General features: G+C 39.3%; 1 protein-coding gene across 2 annotated transcripts in view; it reads left to right on the top strand.

The window, feature by feature from the left end:
- Window positions 1–16,048, top strand: part of TNFSF11 (TNF superfamily member 11) — a 47,201-nt gene extending 31,153 nt beyond the window's left edge. Inside the window, exons 3-5 of one of the 2 annotated variants that reach the window (XM_073614196.1) lie at window positions 748–793; window positions 873–959; window positions 9,537–16,048. In XM_073614196.1, the coding sequence (XP_073470297.1) occupies window positions 748–793; window positions 873–959; window positions 9,537–9,961 (558 nt within the window). In that variant the 3' untranslated portion in view covers window positions 9,962–16,048. Of the gene's footprint in view, window positions 1–747; window positions 794–872; window positions 960–9,533 lie in introns of both variants that reach the window. The other variant, XM_073614195.1, reaches the window with a different exon arrangement.
- The last annotated feature ends 3,092 nt before the right edge of the window (window positions 16,049–19,140 follow it).

Genomic DNA, 19,140 nt, shown 5'->3' with positions numbered 1-19,140 from the left:
ATGGAAGGTGGAGGAGTGCAAGGTCTCTAACATCCACCAGCTCCGTGATGTCGTCATGGAGGAGTGGAAGAGGACTCCAGTGGCAACCTGTGAAGCTCTGGTGAACTCCATGCCCAAGAGGGTTAAGGCAGTGCTGGAAAATAATGGTGGCCACACAAAATATTGACACTTTGGGCCCAATTTGGACATTTTCACTTAGGGGTGTACTCACTTTTGTTGCCAGCGGTTCAGACATTAATGGCTGTGTGTTGAGTTATTTTGAGGGGACAGCAAATTTACACTGTTATACAAGCTGTACACTCACTACTTTACATTGTAGCAAAGTGTCATTTCTTCAGTGTTGTCACATGAAAAGATATAATAAAATATTTACAAAAATGTGAGGGGTGTACTCACTTTTGTGAGATACTGTATGTATGTATGTATGTATATATATATATATATATATATATATATATATATATATATATATATAAACTTTTGTCTGCTTGTTCACTATATGAACACTTAGTTTAACCTTAAACAATGATTTACAATGATTTATAACTGACTAACCCAGTTAACTGCCCAATCCATATTTAGTGAACATGAGGCAGAGTGGACACGTCCTTTAAACTGTGATATGTCCCAGCCTTTGTAAGTCTCTCTAGTGTTTTTTTCCTTTTGATTGTTAGATGCAAATTGACCAACGGGTCAGTCAACTGAACTTTATTTCAAGTGTACATTTTTGTTGTTTTTAACCTTTAGGAGATACAAGCACTAAGTACACAGAAGCAGTCTCATGTAGGGAATGGTAAGTTGGATTCTATTAAAATGATCATTTTTTTTAGCACATTTGACACTTTACTTATACAGTTTTTATTCCTTCTAAGCTTTTACAGAGGTCTCAGGTCATCCCAGGAGCCGCAATCATCAGACTTGGCCAGTTGCTCATCTTACATTTGTCAACAGTACACAAAGTAAGTGTTAATAAACTCTAGCTCTTGTAAAATATGCTATAGTAATGTGTAATGATCTCAGCTGTGACTTATTTGATCTTTCAATATATGTGAAAAAGGAAAAAAGTCATTTTCCCACAAGAACCGTTGCATTATTTTCTTTTTTTATTTTCATTACAATCAAGAGAAATGTACAAATTGACTTTAATAAAGCAATCCCTTATTGGTTTTAAATCTACTAGGGGCATAAAGGCCATTTGTCTCTAGCCCATTATGAGAGTGCTCTAGAATGGGTGGCTTGGCGGTTAGCACCTCTGTCTCCAGCATTGGGGTCATCGTTTTAAGTCCCTGTCAGGACACTATCTGCGTGGAGTTTGTGTGTGCTTGCGTGGGTTTTCTCCAACACATCAAAGACATTCAGGCAGGTTAATTGGCTCCTCTCCAAAATTGCCTTAGTATAATATTCTACTAAGGGTCGTACACACGATGAGAATATTGGACGATCATGATCGACTGTTTTTTACTGTATGCTAGTCTCCATATCGAAAATGAAGAGGTTATTCAATTTACAAAAGTTCTCAGAATACAACTTCGGAAGTCATGTAATTTATTGTATTTTCCAATGAAAACTGTACTGGTTTAACCCCTTAGCGCCGACCGTATGCACATATGTGGCCTTGGCTTTAAGGGGTTACACCAGGGTGATGCATGCAACTGCAGGCATCATCCTGGTACTGTTTTTTAGAGCAGGCGGTCAGATCTTCAGGGATAACAACTGATGCAGCTGAAAGCCACTTGGCTGTTATCCCGGGGGAGCGGGAGGGGACTCCCCCCTCCCGCCGCCTTCTGCCGCTCTTCCCGGGCCTGTCGTCCCACCGGGGGACCCGAGCCACGATCTGCCACTTCCACTGGCTAGAGTGAGACTGGAAGGAAGCCGCAAATGGCTTTGTTTCAGTCTCCTATGTGTAAATCAGATTTCATTAGCAAAAACAGCCAAATTTGTAACATAAAATATTGCAACGATTTTATTCTCTAGATTCTCTGCTAAAATAAAATAAAAAGTAATTTTCTTGAAACAAAATAGGGATTTGAACTTGTAAGCAATAAATGTCAGAAATAGGCTTATGCTGCGTACACACGGTCGGACTTTTTGACCGGACTGGTCCAACGGACCGAGTCCGGCGGACAATCCAATCGTGTGTGGGCTTCATCGGACCTTCAGCTGACTTTTCCAGTCGAAAATCTGACGGACTTTAGATTTGGAACATGCTTCAAATCTTTACGTCGTAACTCCGCCGGACCCAGATATCCGCTCGTCTGTATGCTTGTCCGACGGACAAAAACCGACACTAGGGCAGCTATTGGCTACTAGCTATCAACTTCCTTATCTTAGTCCGGTGTACGTCATCACATACGAATCCGTCGGACTTTGGTGTGATCGTGTGTAGGCAAGTCCGTTCGTTAAAAAGTCCATCGGAAGTCCGTCGGAAGTCCGTCAAAAGTCAGTTAAAAGTCCATTGGAAAGTCCGTTGGACCAGTCCAGTCGAAAAGTCCGCCCGTGTGTACGCGGCTTCAGGCATGAAAGGGTAAACAAAAATCGTACGATGTCGTATGGTATGAGAAAAAGTTTTGTGTTTGTCCCTTCAGATAACTTCGGATGAACTGCTGTGATTGGCTCTCAAAAGTTGTGTACTAACGATCAGCTTATTGTACGATCGCTTTCAAAGCGGTATTTTACATACAATTTTCTGATAGTGTGTACTAGGCTTTATTAGTGTGCTCAAGATAACTGCCTGACTATCCACCTCAACAGCAGATAAAAGTGCTTTGAGTCCCCAGAAAGAATAGTGCTATAGAAATATACTGTAAATAATAATAATTTTAAAAAAATTAATAGAAAGTCAAGATGTTTTAGAGCAGGGGTACTCAACCCGTGGAGCCCTCTAATGTGGCCCCTGACCTCATGCTCTGAAATGGCGGGTCAGCAAGCCCAAATCACAGTCAATGGGTTGCCGACTTGCCATACCAGAGCATCAGAGTACATGCAGCTGGCAATGGCAGCGGAGGAACCAAGCTGCTGCAGAGGGAGCAGGAGCCGCATAAGCCAATGCTTGTTCTATACTGCAGGCTCCTTTCCCAAGCGAAGTGATACCAAGTGCACTTCACCTGGGACTTTTCAAGCAGCCTAGCGATGCAAGTAGAAACTAGAAGAAGAAAAGGTCAATTTATTAAATATCACAGAGTTTTGCAATGGGCTTATTATCATTGGGCTTATAATTTCACACTGATCTGTGTGTGCAGTGCGCCTGCAGCTTTCCTGTGGGTTAGCTGCACCTGTACTGAGCCTGCCTTGGGTACAGCCAGTAAAGGGGTGGGGGCTCTAGGATGTCATCCTCCCCACAAAATACTGCTTTAGCAGACTCAGGAGTTCCTCCAGTTGTGTTGCCTGCAACTCTGTGAAAACCTCTGTATAGTAGTAATATGTCTATATCCTGGTTCAGCAGGGACTGACTGAATTTAAATCCATCTATGGCTGTACCCATTCGAGAGGAGTCGATCTAGTGATTGACTCCTCTTGAACCGGACGCTTGGAAAATTAGTGTTTGATCAGCTTCAGTACTGATCAGTGTATTCAGACAGTGGAGAAGTCCTGCTGTCAGAATACAATAGCGTAGCGGGAGGATTTCCCTATCCACCTCAAATTTGTGGATGGGGCAATCTGTTCAGTTTTTTTTCAATCATCCTGCTGGCTGAATAGTGTACAGTATGACCAGCTTCAGACTCCAGACTGGTACAGAGTTAAAGAAAGCTCTTCCTTACTTCTGATGTACCACATTAGTATTATGTGGGGGTTCCTACAAAGCCAAGAGTTTTTTTAGCTTCTTTTTGACTTTATTGGCACCTGTCATAAACAAGAGCAGCACAGAAAAGTTGTATCAGTGTATGGGGGTACTTGCTTACATACCTTTTTTTAACTGCATAGTTTATTTCACATAAAGCATATAATATAACATTTTCTTTTGTTTTGGGTAGTATTTATTTCACAAGAAGTCCATGACCAGGGCAATTAGCAGTATTTTGAGTAACCTTGATTTTACTTTCAGTGGTTCTTACAGACAAATCCAACATCTTTCTCATCTGACCACCCAGACATAGGGTCTCTGAATACACAAAGCAATGCTTTTGACCATAACTTGGCTAAACTGATTCTGTGATTTTAACCAAACCATAGAATGCCTTGCCAAAAAACTGTTGAGATATTTTTATATTCCTCTTTAAATATATAATTTTTGCTGGATTCCATTCTCCTATCCTAAAAAAAATACAGACCACTCAATGGCCTGTCTAATTACCCAACAAAAACATCATCTAACCTGATTTTCTTAATTATTTAACATTTCAGCAAAATCTTTTATGAAAAGAAAAAGTTCATTTTGCAAATACCTACAGTCATATTGGATAATTACATTTTTACTGTATGTATGAGCTGCTGCAAAAGTAATCATCAAGATCATATATAAACCCCCCTGATCATTGCTAAGCTTGGACTTGACAAATGAGACTATTTTTCTGAAGTTTCAAGATATACACTGCTTTCATGTTTTTTTTTATTAGCCCACAGAATAAAGGCTTACGATATATTTTAAGACTGCCGTGGTTGAAATTTGCACATTTTTGCAATAGTTTCCTTGATGTAGGGGTTCTGTTGTAGTATGGATTTCTATCTGGGTGTATTGCAGTCTGTGAAATACATGTATGACCTGCATGTTCATGCTGTAGAGTGCAGATCTCCTATATGCAGAGGCAAGTACAGGTAGGACTGCAGGTGTCTAAAATTGCTACTGAAAATATAAACAAAATATTCTGAGTGGCTGTTGCTAGCAATACTAAAGCAGACTGGTTAGGTTCCTTCCAATAGCTAGAAAAAAAAAAATAAGTGCGGCGCTGGTCTCAAAAACAAATCAGTTTGGGAAGTATTAGTGAAATACATACATAAACCAAAATATAACAATCTAGTGAATATGTGCAATAGTACTCAAACTATAGTAATTGATATAGTAAAAAGATTAACAAAGTGGTTATTCTGGGACCTGTTGTTCTCCGGATCACAAATGGGCTTTGTTATTCATTAGTGGACATTTTTCTTTGTACTTTTGCACGTTTTTAGCACGTTATATTTTTTGCACATATTTTGCCATTTGCACTTTATTTTTGCACATTGATGAATTGTATAGATTTTTTGCATATTGATAAATTGTATTGATATAGTACATGTATGGTTATTTATATATGAATTATTATAGTTTGCATACTATTGCTCATATTCACTAGATATTATTATTACATTTTGGTTTATGTATGTATTTCACTAATACTACCCAGACTGATTCATTTTTTAGACCAGCGCTGCACTTATTTTTTTTTCTAGCACTTGTTTTGGTATATAACTAAAAATTTGAGTGGCAGCGGTCTATGATACCCATATCCCCCCTCTTTTTTTCCGTCAATATCCTAGGCGCTGTATATTTTCTTTTACAGGTTCCTTCCAATATACAGTGTGATTTACCAACTTCATTAATGCTGTATACACAGAGTACATTATTAAGCCTCGTCCAACGTTTCTGTCTCTATTCAAAAACAATGGTTCCCTATGGGAGCCCATTGATTTGAATAGAAGTCACACCAGAAGTCGGATCAAGATGATCCGACATGCAGTGCGACTTGTGTGCTGAGAATCTTGAAGGGAACCCCGCCAAAATTTTGCGTGAGGTCACCCCCCAAGATCCATACCAGACCCTTATCTACCCTTACCCTTATCCAGACACCCACCCTGAAGCACCTTGTCCCCATGTTGATGAGGACAAGGGACTCTTCCCGACAACCCTTACCCGGTGGTCATCGGGGTCTGCGGGCGGGGACTTATCGGAATCTGGAAGCCCAGAACCCAGCCCCCTCCCTAGGTGAATGAGTATGGGGTACATTGTTCCCCTACCCATTCACCTGAAAAAAGTGTCAAAAATAAACACACTACACAGGTTTTTAAAGTATTTTATTAAGGCAGCTCCGGCTCTTCTTCCTCTTCTGACGACGTCTTCTCCCTCTGCCGGTCCTTCTCCCCTCTCCTGTTCTTCTCCCTCTGCCGGTCCATCTCCCCTCTCCGGTCCTTTTCCCCTCTCCGGTTCTTCGCCCTCTCCGGTCCTTCTCCCCTCTCCGGTCCTTCTCCTCTCTTCACTGTCCTCTCTCTCCACTATATTCTTGCTCTTTTGCAGGGTCTTCCTGCTCTTTTGCTGGGTCTTCTCCCTCTGTTTTTCTTTCGATGTTGACTCAACGCAATCTCCCATTGTAATGCTGGATCCGCCGTGTGCAATGACTTACAGTGGGGACGGAAAGTATTCAGACCCCCTTAAATTTTTCACTCTTTGTTATATTGCAGCCATTTGCTAAAATCATTTAAGTTAATTTTTTCCCCTCATTAATGTATGCACAGCACCCCATATTGACAGAAAAACACAGAAGTGTTGACATTTTTGCAGATTTTTTAAAAAACAAAAACTGAAATATCACATGGTCCTAAGTATTCAGACCCTTTTGCTGTGACACTCATATATTTAACTCAGGTGCTGTCCATTTCTTCTGATCATCCATCTACACCTTCATTTGAGTCCAGCTGTGTTTGATTATACTGATTGGACTTGATTAGGAAAGCCACACACCTGTCTATATAAGACCTTACAGCTCACAGTGCATGTCAGAGCAAATGAGAATCATGAGGTCAAAGGAAATGCCTGAAGATTTCAAAGACAGAATTGTGGCAAGGCACAGATCTGGCCAAGGTTACAAAAAATTTCTGCTGCACTTAAGGTTCCTAAGAGCACAGGGGCCTCCATAATCCTTAAACGGAAGACGTTTGGGGCGACCAGAACCCTTCCAATAGCTGGCCGTCTGGCCAAACTGAGCTAGAGAAGAACCTTGGTGAGAGAGGTAAAGAAGAACCCAAAGATCACTGTGGCTGAGCTCCTGTGGAGATGGGAGAAAGTTGTAGAAAGTCAACCATCACTGCAGCCCTCCACCAGTCAGGGCTTTTTGGCAGAGTGGCCCGACGGAAGCCTCTCCTCAGTGCAAGACACATGAAAGCCCACATGGAGTTTGCTAAAAAACACCTGAAGGACTCCAAGATGGTGAGAAATAAGATTCTCTGGTCTGATGAGACCAAGATAGAACTTTTTGGCCTTAATTCTAAGCGGTATGTGTGGAGAAAACCAGGCACTGCTCATCACCTGTCCAATACAGTCCCAACAGTGAAGCATAGTGGTGGCAGCATAATGCTGTGGGGGTGTTTTTCAGCTGCAGGGACAGGACAACTGGTTGCAATCGAGGGAAAGATGAATGCGGCCAAGTACAGGGATATCCTGGACGAAAACCTTCTCCAGAGTGCTCAGGACCTCAGACTGGGCCGAAGGTTTACCTTCCAACAAGACAATGACCCTAAGCACACAGCTAAAATAATGAAGGAGTGGCTTCACAACAAGTCTATGACTGTTCTTGAATGGCCCAGCCAGAGCCCTGACTTAAACCCAATTGAGCATTTCTGGAGAGACCTAAAAATGGCTGTCCACCAACGTTTACCATCCAACCTGACAGAACTGGAGAAGATCTGCAAGGAGGAATGGCAGAGGATCCCCAAATCCAGGTGTGAAAAACTTGTTGCATCTTTCCCTAAAAGACTCATGGCTGTATTAGATCAAAAGGGTGTTTCTACTAAATACTGAGCAAAGGGCCTGAATACTTAAGACCATGTGATATTTCAGTTTTTCTTTTTTAATAAATCTGCAAAAATGTCAACAATTCTGTGTTTTTCTGTCAATATGCGGTGCATTTTTTAATGAGGAAAAAAAATGAACTTAAATGATTTTAGCAAATGGCTGCAATATAACAAAGAGTGAAAAATTTAAGGGGGTCTGAATACTTTCCGTCCCCACTGTATTTTGGCATGGGGCGGGGCCACCCGATGACGTAAGTTGGATACCACGTCCCTTGTGACATCATCGCCCCATCATGCCCCGGCGGTGACGTCAACGAGAAATGAGCTAAATGTGCATTGATGCCAATGCAAAACGCATATAAAATCACATTTTTAACGCCGCTTTTTTTCTTAGCGTTGGTACTAGCTTTACAGTTCGTTTTTTAACCCGCCCGTGGGCATGAGGCCTTATAATTCAGCACAGCAGAATATCTTATACTGTTATACCACCAAGAAAGAATGCTGCTCCTTGCATGGTAGAACCATGTCTCTGCAGCAGTCTGATATGCCCTCTGCTGAGTCATAACTAAAGCATTGCAATTCACAAAGTTGATGCTCCCTGCCGATTGGAGAGCTCATGCTCTGACTCATAAGGGGATGTGCCAAACAACTGTAAAGGGTCTGCTTTTATTATTTCTCTACAGAAGGTTGGGGCTCACAATATTCTGAGGTTAAATTAGAAAGGAGACATCAGTAAAACATTTCAAAATCATTTTCTTTTTATTTTTTTATACAGATTCAATTTAAATTCGTTTTAGTGTATTCTAAAATCTAGTGCAGATTTTAGTGGAAGGTTAAAATGTTCTTTTTACCACCAATGCACCAATATTGTTGGGTTAGGCATGTAATAAACAAATGGGGAGCCTACATCCTCTCTGTGAAAACCCTCTCTAGAAGAATATCTAATAATATTATGGATGGCGTCACTTTAATTACTTTTGTTCACTTTTTATGTTTAAACAGGGTCTTAAAAATTGCACCACCTTAATGCTGATCTAGAAGAACATTGACACATTTGTTAGTTTATCTTTTCTCCCTGACAATATTTGTTTAATCAATGTTCTAAGGATAATATTCTTGTTCTTTTTCATCCAAGTAAAGAGAATGATGCACTATAGTGCTCTTTTTTTAGAACACAGTTTCAGGATAAAAATCAGCTACTTCTGGAGTTACATATGCAATTTGGTGCACAGGTACCCAAATATAGAAATCTACTCTAGACATTTGCCTTTTACTCTTAAGCCTCGTACACACAATGCGATTGTTGGACAACCGAGCATCTGATTTTTGTCAAAAGGGCGTGTGACGGGATCTTGTCTTGTATACTAACGGTACACAATTGTCGTGCAACAAACACAAACATAGTGACGTACTACGAGGAATTTCGGCTCTTGAGCGCCACCCTTTGGTCCCCTTCTGTTAATTTTGTGTTTGGTGAGCATTGATTCTGAGCATGCATGTTTGTACTTTCAACTTTTGTGTTACGGACTTGTGTACTGACCATCAGAAAATCTGACAACCAACCGTTGTCTGCCGAAAATTTACTAGCATGTCATTCAACATTTGTTGGCAGAAAGTTGGACAACAATTGTCAAAAGGAGCGTACTAACGGTCAGATTTTAGGACAACACTCTGTCTACAGACAATCCCCTGCCAACTATCTGATCGCGCATACGAGGCTTTAGACTCTGAAGGTTTCTATTCCAATGTAATGCTTGGTGTTAATGAGTACATAAATATCCCAGTGATTTTACAGTATTGCTACTACATATTAATTCTGAAATTTCTTTCAGCAGGCAGCCAAAGAGTAGAGCAGCTTTATTCCTGGAACTATAAAGAAGGTTGGGGCCACCTACAAAATATGAGCTACCACAATGGGACATTAACAGTCTTACAAGATGGATACTATTTTGTCTATGCTAATATTTGCTTTAGACGACATAAAGCAGCACTGAAGATTTCCCAGAATAACTTGCAACTCATGCTTTATGTTAAAAAATTGACTAAGAGTGGAGAACAAAAGACTTTACTGAAGGGAGGAAAAAGTGAAGTTTGGCCAAATGAGTCATTATATAACTTTTATTGTGTCTACAAAGGAGGTGTCTTCAAACTGGTTGCTGGGGAGGGGATACTTATTACAGCCTCTAATACAGCCTTAATCGACCTTTCTCAAGAAGCAACTTATTTTGGGGCCTTCAAGATTCTTGACATATACCTCTAAGACCTACTTAGTATTCTTTTTAGCAAGTATGAAATGTAGCAGTGCACCTTTTCCCAAACTGTTGGTTTGCACTGTCCTGAAATACTGGACATAAGTCCTGGAAAGATAATTCTTTTAGTAGAGGTACATGTTATATTTATAGGACAGTAAATGTGCCTAATTTATTCATCAAAATATTTTGAACAATCTTCCAATAGGTATTTTTTTGTAAATATATTGAGGGCCTATGTTCTGAGGAAGTTAATTTGTAAATACTAATTATTCTGAGTTCAGACATATAGTAATCATGCTGGCATGAGATTCTTCTTTGTTGATTCATGTTTTTGTTAAAGCTCCAAATGTACGAAACATGTAACCATTTCTTTGTTATTGTTAAATTGTAAATGTTCAGGAGTCATAGGAGCCCTTTCACACAGGCTTTCCAATCAGGTCCACCTGTCAGTTTTTCAGGCAGACCTGATCAAAAGCTCCATGCAGCTCTATTGGAAGGTGGATGTAAACTGACTTGTGTCCAGTTACAACCGCCTATCTCCAAGTCTGTCCAGGTCCAGAAAAAACTGCGGGAAAGGACTGCATTATTTTCTATTTCTGTGGACCTAAATGTGACAGATCAGAGGTAGCCTGATGTAAACAGACAGCAGAGTATGTTTACACCCAGCCTCCCGTAAAGCAATCATGGGTCTACCCATGTCCACCAGACACAAAGTGAAGGGGCGCAGATGTAAAAAACTGACATTCTGTGCTGTTCAGCTCCAATTCAGCAGGGAATCTACTCACAGATCCCCTGCTGATCGAAAGAGTGTGAAAGAGTCCTTAAAGTGCTTTATACAAAAATATATACAAAAGTTTATATTTTATATTTAAAGTTTTTTAGTTAGCATTTTATATATTAACATTATGGTCACAAGAAAAGCTGAGTTCTCCACTTAGAGGGTAGCTTCACTCTGAAAGTGAAGACATAAAAAAACAAAGAAGAGCTAAATGCGGGAAATATAACCAAACATAAATAATGATGTTTTGGTACTGTCAGGATCTCAAGTGGTATGGCCATAGCTTTTTTTAATGGAAATAGAACAGAATGATGTAAGGTAGGCTACCCATGTTTTCCTAATGTATTGTTTGTTCATCTTTGTCATTGATTTGGATATTGTTTTAAAAACAACTACATTTTAATGATGTGTTGGTTCTCTTGTTGCAAATTCACCAAATCTTTTTCTGAGCACAATTGCATTTTGGTTTAATTTACTTTAAGGCCAGACCAGCTTAAATTTTAAGGTAAAGGTGGGTTACAGTTTTCTTGCACTCTCTTGAAGGAGCAGATATTTCCTAAATTCGTCTGAGCAAAATCATTGAGGCCTTTTTTTTATAAAGAAATTCTAATTTTTTACACAATTTCCTTGTTTGCCACTTTTGTCAGCCTGTACCCCAGCCATATGCCACTTTTTAAAAAGGATCAAACAAAGATCTAACTGGCATACTATAAAAATAATGAACTTGTATGTTTGAACGAAAGTTCTGTATTTATTTTACTGTAGAAAGTTCTGTATTCATGTCCATGTCCTAGAACTAGAAAACAGCAATTGGCAAACTGGAAAATTGTTAAACTGACAAATTCTCCCAGTGAACAAAACCATCCAACATGCTTTCATTAATAAGAAAAAAAACTAAAAGTGACATATACAGCTTTCAACCTCTTATAAAAAAGGCCCCAGTATATTGCCAAGAAGAGGCAATGAGGCTAATATTCATTCCCAGAACATGTGTGCATAATTCATTTCCCCAGGCTTCAGGACTTCCTGGGCAGTGGGCAACCTAGATGCAAGTTTAAGCTGGATGTAGGTGGGAGAAGGTGCTATTTCCAAAACAAATACAGTCAATTAATACAAGTGTGCAATTCATTGTTACATTACTCTGACAGATGAGGACCAACAAAACAAGAAAATATCTTGTGTAAGACGATTGATCCTAGCAAAGCGGTAATCCGTTGGGTGGTCTTGTGCTTGCAAGTCATGGCAGTCTAGCTTTGTGCCCATTGTTCTATCCAGGGTTGCTAGATTTATGTCAAATAAAGGTCCGTTAGTAAAAACCACAGTTGCTCATGGCCTTAATGTCTGGTAACAGGAGTAAGAAACCTGTGATTTTTTTTTAATTGCACTGAGATTACATGGTGGCCTCAATCCACACATTGTACAGTGTGCTTGTGGTGACATGCGGTTTGGGGCGTTTATACGACCCCTGTCTGTCCATACATTTCCCACCATGCATTTCCCACCATGCTAGAGAGGAGGGCGTAGGGGTCTTCACTTTGTTCAGGAGCACTGCTGGCCAGGAGCTGAGCAAGAGGCAAACCTTGACAACCTACCTACTTTGCTTACTGGATACGTATTGTGTCTGCCATACTGATGCTTCTATCCAAAGGCAAGTTGACTTACATCGGCACAAATAATTCAATTGGAAATATACACTGCAAATGTGGTTTGAATATCTTTCCCCAAAAAAGGCATCTCTTTATCACAACATCTCATGGGTAGCTTTTCCAGCTGAGAATAGTCTACTTAGCTGCATTCTCAGGATTTGCACTTTCCCCCAGCAGTCTGTCAGTATTAAGCATGCAGTATTTAATATTTAGCACAACATGCTTTGTTCTCTTTGTCGTACGAGCTGACATTTTCAGTGAACAATTTTATCCATTCAGCTTTGCTAGATAAACTTTGTTAAGTATGTGGGTGAGTTTTGACAGGAAGAACTTTGCTCCCACTTAATTCCTTATAGCAAATGTGTTTGTAGTAGATATGACATTTTAAACAATGCAGCTGGGTGCCAAGTGTATTGAATCAATTAAGAAAATACTATTTTTAATGTTGTATTTCAAAGTAATTTCTTTCATTGGCAATATGACTTTTTCCATCCATATTTTGAGTAACTTTCAAATAATTGTTTCTAGAACTGTATTACTAGTTGTAATTAGTGTCACATACACTGCCATTGTTTTGTTTTAATTTGATTCTAAAAAAATGTGTAATGTATGTCCAATGCAGGGGCATACGATGAAATTAGGGGGCCCGTGTGAAAGATCAAAAGTGGCCCCTAAAGGCTCAGAAAGGAAGCTGCTTAATTGAAAGCCATATAGGGAGATTAGTGCTTGTAACTGCCCCCACCGCCTCACCAATCACCCTCAACTGTCAAATGTCATAAGGTACCAACCAGGGACAGATCATCCTAGGTTGTAGTGTGGGTCAGAGCACAGTGGGCCCCCCCTTCGGGGCCCGTGTGCAGTGAACACCTTGCGCCCATGGATGATACCCCACTGGTCTAATGCAAGAAGCCTAACTTGAAGGACTATTCCAAGGTACTCCGGCCATGGCCTAATTATCTGTCTGTCTATCTATCTATCTGGATCTCAGCATTCATTGACATATGGGATCAGGGCCCTTACAAACTATGACTTGTTTGAGCAGGCTTCTGGAGATCTTAGCTATGAGTGGGAGGCCCACAAGTTGTATTAGGCCCTCAGTGGTTTTAGGTTTAACACATTCAGCACAGTAAAGTAAATATTACTCAGTAAACTACTTGGTAAATATCTTACCTCTGCACCAGCAGTTTACAACTTTCAATGCTGCTGGCTCCTGCTTGTTTAGTGCTGCTTCTCTAAACTTCTGGTCTTCATAGGAAAGAGTTAACAGTGGGCAATGCAGTATCCATCCAATTTATTAGCTTTAAGAAGAGAGGGGGAAGAGGAGGGTTGTGCCTTGCTATTCTAGGCTATGGGGCCGTGTGTTTCTATTGATGGCACAGCTCTAGTCACTGCATGAAAAGGTGCCTCCATAGTAGTGATGACAAACCTTGGCACCCCAGATGTTTTGGAACTACATTTCCCATTATGCTCAACCACTCTGCAGAGTGCATGAGCATCATGGGAAATGTAGTTCCAAAACATCTGGGGTGCCAAGGTTCGCCATAACTGCTCTATAGGATGCAGTCACTGAATGTATTATTATGACATGCTAAACCAACAAACTATGACCAATAGGCGATCCATTTTTTTTCAGTTTCTATGCTAGTTTTCAACAAGTAGCACTAAGCCAATGCATTGGAACAAAACTGTTTGTAAAATCCTTATCATTTTAACAGCTTATTTAATATGATGATACAAAGAGTGAGGTTGCACAGTGAGATTTTAAAACATTTTATAGTGAATATATTATTGAAATTGGATTTAATTGGGTTACTTGCATCGTGTTATTAAAAAGTATTTAAACATCAAACATATTTTTTCACTATATTTGGCGTTATGCCTCACTTTACATAGTTTTTCCAAGAAAATTACTTCATACCTGGACATCCTGCCAGTAACAGCACTGTTGCATGCTGACAATTCTAATCACTTACAGGCTTACATCACATTCAGGCTTCAATAAGTGACATTTATTTTCCTACAGGAATAATCGATCAGTAGTCAACAACCTGTTCGATAATTATGCCACAAATTAGGAAGTGGATTTTGGTTGATAGCTAAAATACTGTTGTAAATTATCAATCGAAAAGACAATCTTATTTGCGAACAAAGTATCTCAGTGCTGTGCTGCCAATTTGCACAAAAGATCAATAATTTTCCACCCTGGCCAATTAACTCAATTTGATCTAATCCACTTTAAATCAAGTCTAAATTGGTCATAAGGTAAATTATGGGAATTTAGATTTTTTTGCACATTTGTTCATTTTGATGAATTTCACATCAATTGGATAGTAAAATCAAAGCATGTGTGGCCACTATAAACCACTTCCTTGCAATAAGCAGGAACGTTGTCCACCTGTCGTGCATACTAGTTCCGTTGCGTCTGCAGGAAGGCAAGTGACCCGGTAGACAGCCCAATAGCAAAGGATTACAAAGTGTAGGCTGACAACACCGCTCCTAATTGAGAAGTGTTGGCTCAGCGATGCCAGCTTGCAACAAGAGGTATTACATACAGTACACTCTAAATAGACCCAGATGCAGCAATGTTCTGTCAAGAAACCCTAGAATCTGGCCCAAATATAATAAAAACCGCAATCCAACTTCCAATTCTGTTTCTATTGTTTTTAGACATTCTATTATGTTCATAGCCAAGAGTTATGTATTTTGCTTTATGAAGGATAATAAACATGTACAGAAACCTAAATTATTTGCTAATACAGTTACCAGAAAAAGTCTTTCTCATAGGATAAACTAGGTTTACAGAATTTACTATCACAATGTTAGAGTATATGTTCAAGTGTGTTAATTATCTCAGTTAAAAATTGTGTCTTTTGTATTTCTACATTCCATACACATATACAGTATACAGTTAATACATTGGTGCATCATAGAATTGTGAATCATCTAGGTGATACGTAGCAAACATTATAATAATTTAAAGATATGAAGTTTAGTGCTGACAACAAAAGCAATTTATGTCAATATTTAGCTACATTTATTTTGCTATTAGTCTTTTTCTGAATATATTTTGTCATATACATATTACATTTTTATGTTTATGTGGTTTTATGTTTCACTTTTGGCTGTAAATATATTTAACTCGTGCTCTTTGTACATATAATTTTTGTATTTGCAGCTAAAGAACTGTTCATTAAATTTAATATATTTTGTTAACACGAGTCAGATTCCTTGTTTTGTGAGAGTTCATAACTTAAACATGTACTGCATACATAAGCACAACATTCCAATACAGTATATGTTTTAATTTGATGTACATATGGCTAAATTAAGAATTACCCTATATAAAAAATCTGGTAAACTTTCTGGGCTTCGTGATTCCTTCTGCCAGTTGCTACATCACTACAGGTCACAGTAGTTGTAAGTTCTGATTTAATTGTGTGCATGTAACTTTAGATTATTTATTAGTAATATGTTAATGTATAACTGTTGGAATACAATGTTCATTTGTATTTTATGCAACAACTACATCAATATCAGTATTCAGTAGATAAATTCTTCAAGCAGTAGATGGTAGTGTTTATAAGTTTGTAGCTGCATCTATGGTTAAACTCTATATCTTTTCTCTGTAATAAAGTTCCTCTTTTATGTCTGCAGTTAAGCAGCAAAGCCCATGTGGACTGTGCACTGTCTGTTTTGTAGGGCTATATGCAGAATTTCTAGCAGGTTAAGGGCCCAGGCATAACCCAGACACCCACTGGAAAGCTGAAAACCCAGTCATAGCCAACTACAGCAGATAGGTGCAAGATACAACAACAGAAAGAAGACTGCCACAGAAAAGAAAATGGGCAGTAACACAGCTGCAACAAAGCTTTCATTTGCAAATCTGACAAACCAGAACTACCAGTCTTGGAAATTCAAAATGAAAAATGCTGCTATTAAGAGAAGGTACGTGGAAATGTATAAATTAAGTTAGGTTAGAACACCCTTCAGAGAAGATGATCAAATCATACATATACTGTATGTAAGTGTGAAACTGCTAGAGAAATGTGGAAGCATTACAATAGGTGTATGAAAGAGCTAATCTCAGCAAAAAACTATATTCGCCAGGATGTGCAGGATAACATTAGGCACACCTAAAAATGGTTGAACACCTGAGAGGTACATGAGAAGAAACAAAAGATTATTATGTCGCAGCACTATTACTAAGTGGCTTACCAGAAAGGTATGAAACGCTTGTCACAACACTTGATGCACATCCAAATGATGAACTGACATGGGAATATGTTAAGGGCAAGCTTATGGATGAATATAAGCATAAAACAGAAAGCATTAATAGTGATGGTGATTCTATCGCAGAGTTTGCTTTAAAGACGAAAAATAGGAATAAAAACAGTAACATGTAACAAAAAAAAAACCACGTAAATGTTTTGTGAGCAACAAACAAGGTCATTTAAAAGCAGATTGCAAAATCTGCAAAAATGGAACCCAAGGGGGCACCAGCTAAGTGCAGCATCAATGGGTTTATTATAATTAAAAACGCCAAATGCAAACTCACAGAAATATAAAATCAAATAGCTTATCTGCAGCCATGCCCCATTGGATGAAAGCCGTCCACCAGAAGGGCCGCTTGTGACAGCAAACAGCATGTAGTCAGTGAGGAAGCCAAGTCCAATGTTCCAGGAGGTGAGGAGAGCCACTGAGGGACACAAGGCAGGATATGATGTCAAACCTGGGGCAGGCTGGTTGCTATGGTGATGCATTTCAGAACTCCTAGTGGTTCCTTTTTTCAAACCAATTGTTGAATGCAGAATCTGGAAAGCTAGAATTCAAAAACAAACTAAACTACAAAAGGCCAAAAGTGTGAAGGAAAAAAACTTAATTTGCTTCAGATAATGAATATGTTTTTCAATCCAAAAATTGCACCATATCTTTGCAGGCATGGTGTGTTGATTAAGGAGCTACAGGTCACTTGACAAATGTCATAAATTTATTTATTCACCTTGACCAGAGTAAAACAGAAAAAATCACCACAGCTAATGGGCAAATAATGGAATCAGAAGGAATAGGAGAGGGTTTTCTTCACTGTCCTATTTCCCAGAGTGTCACCAGAAAGTTACCTGTTAAAAATGTCCTCTATCTCCCTTCTCTTGAAACAAATCTTTTGTTAGTGTAGAAGCTCACAAAACAAGGCAATGTAGTGACCTTCCAAGATGACAGTTGTGCTATCATAAAAGGGGATATCTTATTTGCAAAGGCTAAAATTACAGATGAACTGTATGACCTGAACTGTCATGAGGTGGTTAATGCTGCCAAGGAGGAAAAACATTCAAACTGCATTCACACATGGCACAGGTGACATGGGCACAGAAGTCTTGACATAATATAGAAATAAACTGGAAATGACTATGCAAGTGCAATAAAAATTAGTCCATGTGATCAAAACAATGAAACGCACCAGCTGTATAAAAGGAGAAATGTCAAGAAACAGCAGATCTAAGGAACCTCTGGACTTAATTCATTCAGATCTTTGCAGTCCAATGAAAAAATTTACTCCAGGAAAGAAGACATGTTTTCTCACTTTTATAGATGATTACTCCAGTTATACTAAGCTATATCTGTTACACAACAAAAGTGAAGTACCAGAGAAACTTGGACAGTATTTGGCTCAAGTAAGCAACAAATTTGGCAAAATGCAGAGTGTATTGTGCACAGACAATGGAACTGAATAAACAGGTGATAACACACAAGTGATTCTCAGAAAGCATTGCAAATTATTTGAAACTACTGTACCAAACAACCCAGAGCAAAACTGGTTGCAGAAAGAATGAACCATGCTCTATGTGAGAGTGGAAGAGCCATGCTGTTTGATGCAGATATGCTAACCACATACTGGGGAGAGGAAATTATGACTGCATGCCATCCCAAAATCAACTACCAGGAAAATCAACTGAAAAAACTTCATATGAACTATGGATTGGAAAAGCCTTGGATTTGAACCATCTGACATTTTTTGGAAGCAAAGCTTATGTGCACATCCCAAAAGAAAAATGTATAAAATTGAATACTTGCGCAAAGGAGGGTGTACTTGTGGGGTACAGTAAACTCAAAAGAGATTCAGAATTCGACACCAAGACACAAACAAGGTAACCATCAGTAGAAGTGTGATTGTCAATGAAACTTCAGTGTGTTCAGATTGTTATGAACTAACACAAACACGTCAAACTGAGGGGAATTCTAATCCTGCGTACACACAACCGGACTTTCCGGCAGAAAAGGTCCGACAGAATCATTCTGTCGGACATTCCGATCATGTGTGGTCTTCATCGGACTTTTTCTTTCTAAAATTCTCACGGACCTAGAAATAGAACATGTTTCAAATCTTTCCGACGGAATCAGTTCCTGTCGGGAAAACCGCTCGTCTGTATGCTATTCCGACAGACCAAAAACGACGTAAGGGCAGCTATTGGCTACTGGCTATTGAATTTCCTTTTTCTAGTCCCGTCGTAACTCATCGCTTTCTAAATGATCGGACTTTGGTGTGATCGTGTGTAGACAAATCCGTTTCAGCGGAACTCCGTTGGAACTCCGTCGGAAAGACCGTCGGAGTCTATTCTGACAGAAAGTCCGGTCGTGTGTATGCGGCATTATTCTATCAGTGTCACATGAAGATAAGCAACAAGTGACACAGAAATAGAAACTAATGCTGACAATCCAAATGCTGTGAAAGATTAAACCAGGCCACAAGAGGCTTCAATCAGGAAAT

This window comes from Aquarana catesbeiana, linkage group LG02 (assembly GCF_042186555.1).
Source record: "Aquarana catesbeiana isolate 2022-GZ linkage group LG02, ASM4218655v1, whole genome shotgun sequence".
Taxonomy (NCBI): Eukaryota; Metazoa; Chordata; class Amphibia; order Anura; family Ranidae; genus Aquarana; species Aquarana catesbeiana.
This window is presented reverse-complemented; position numbering and strand designations above follow the sequence as displayed.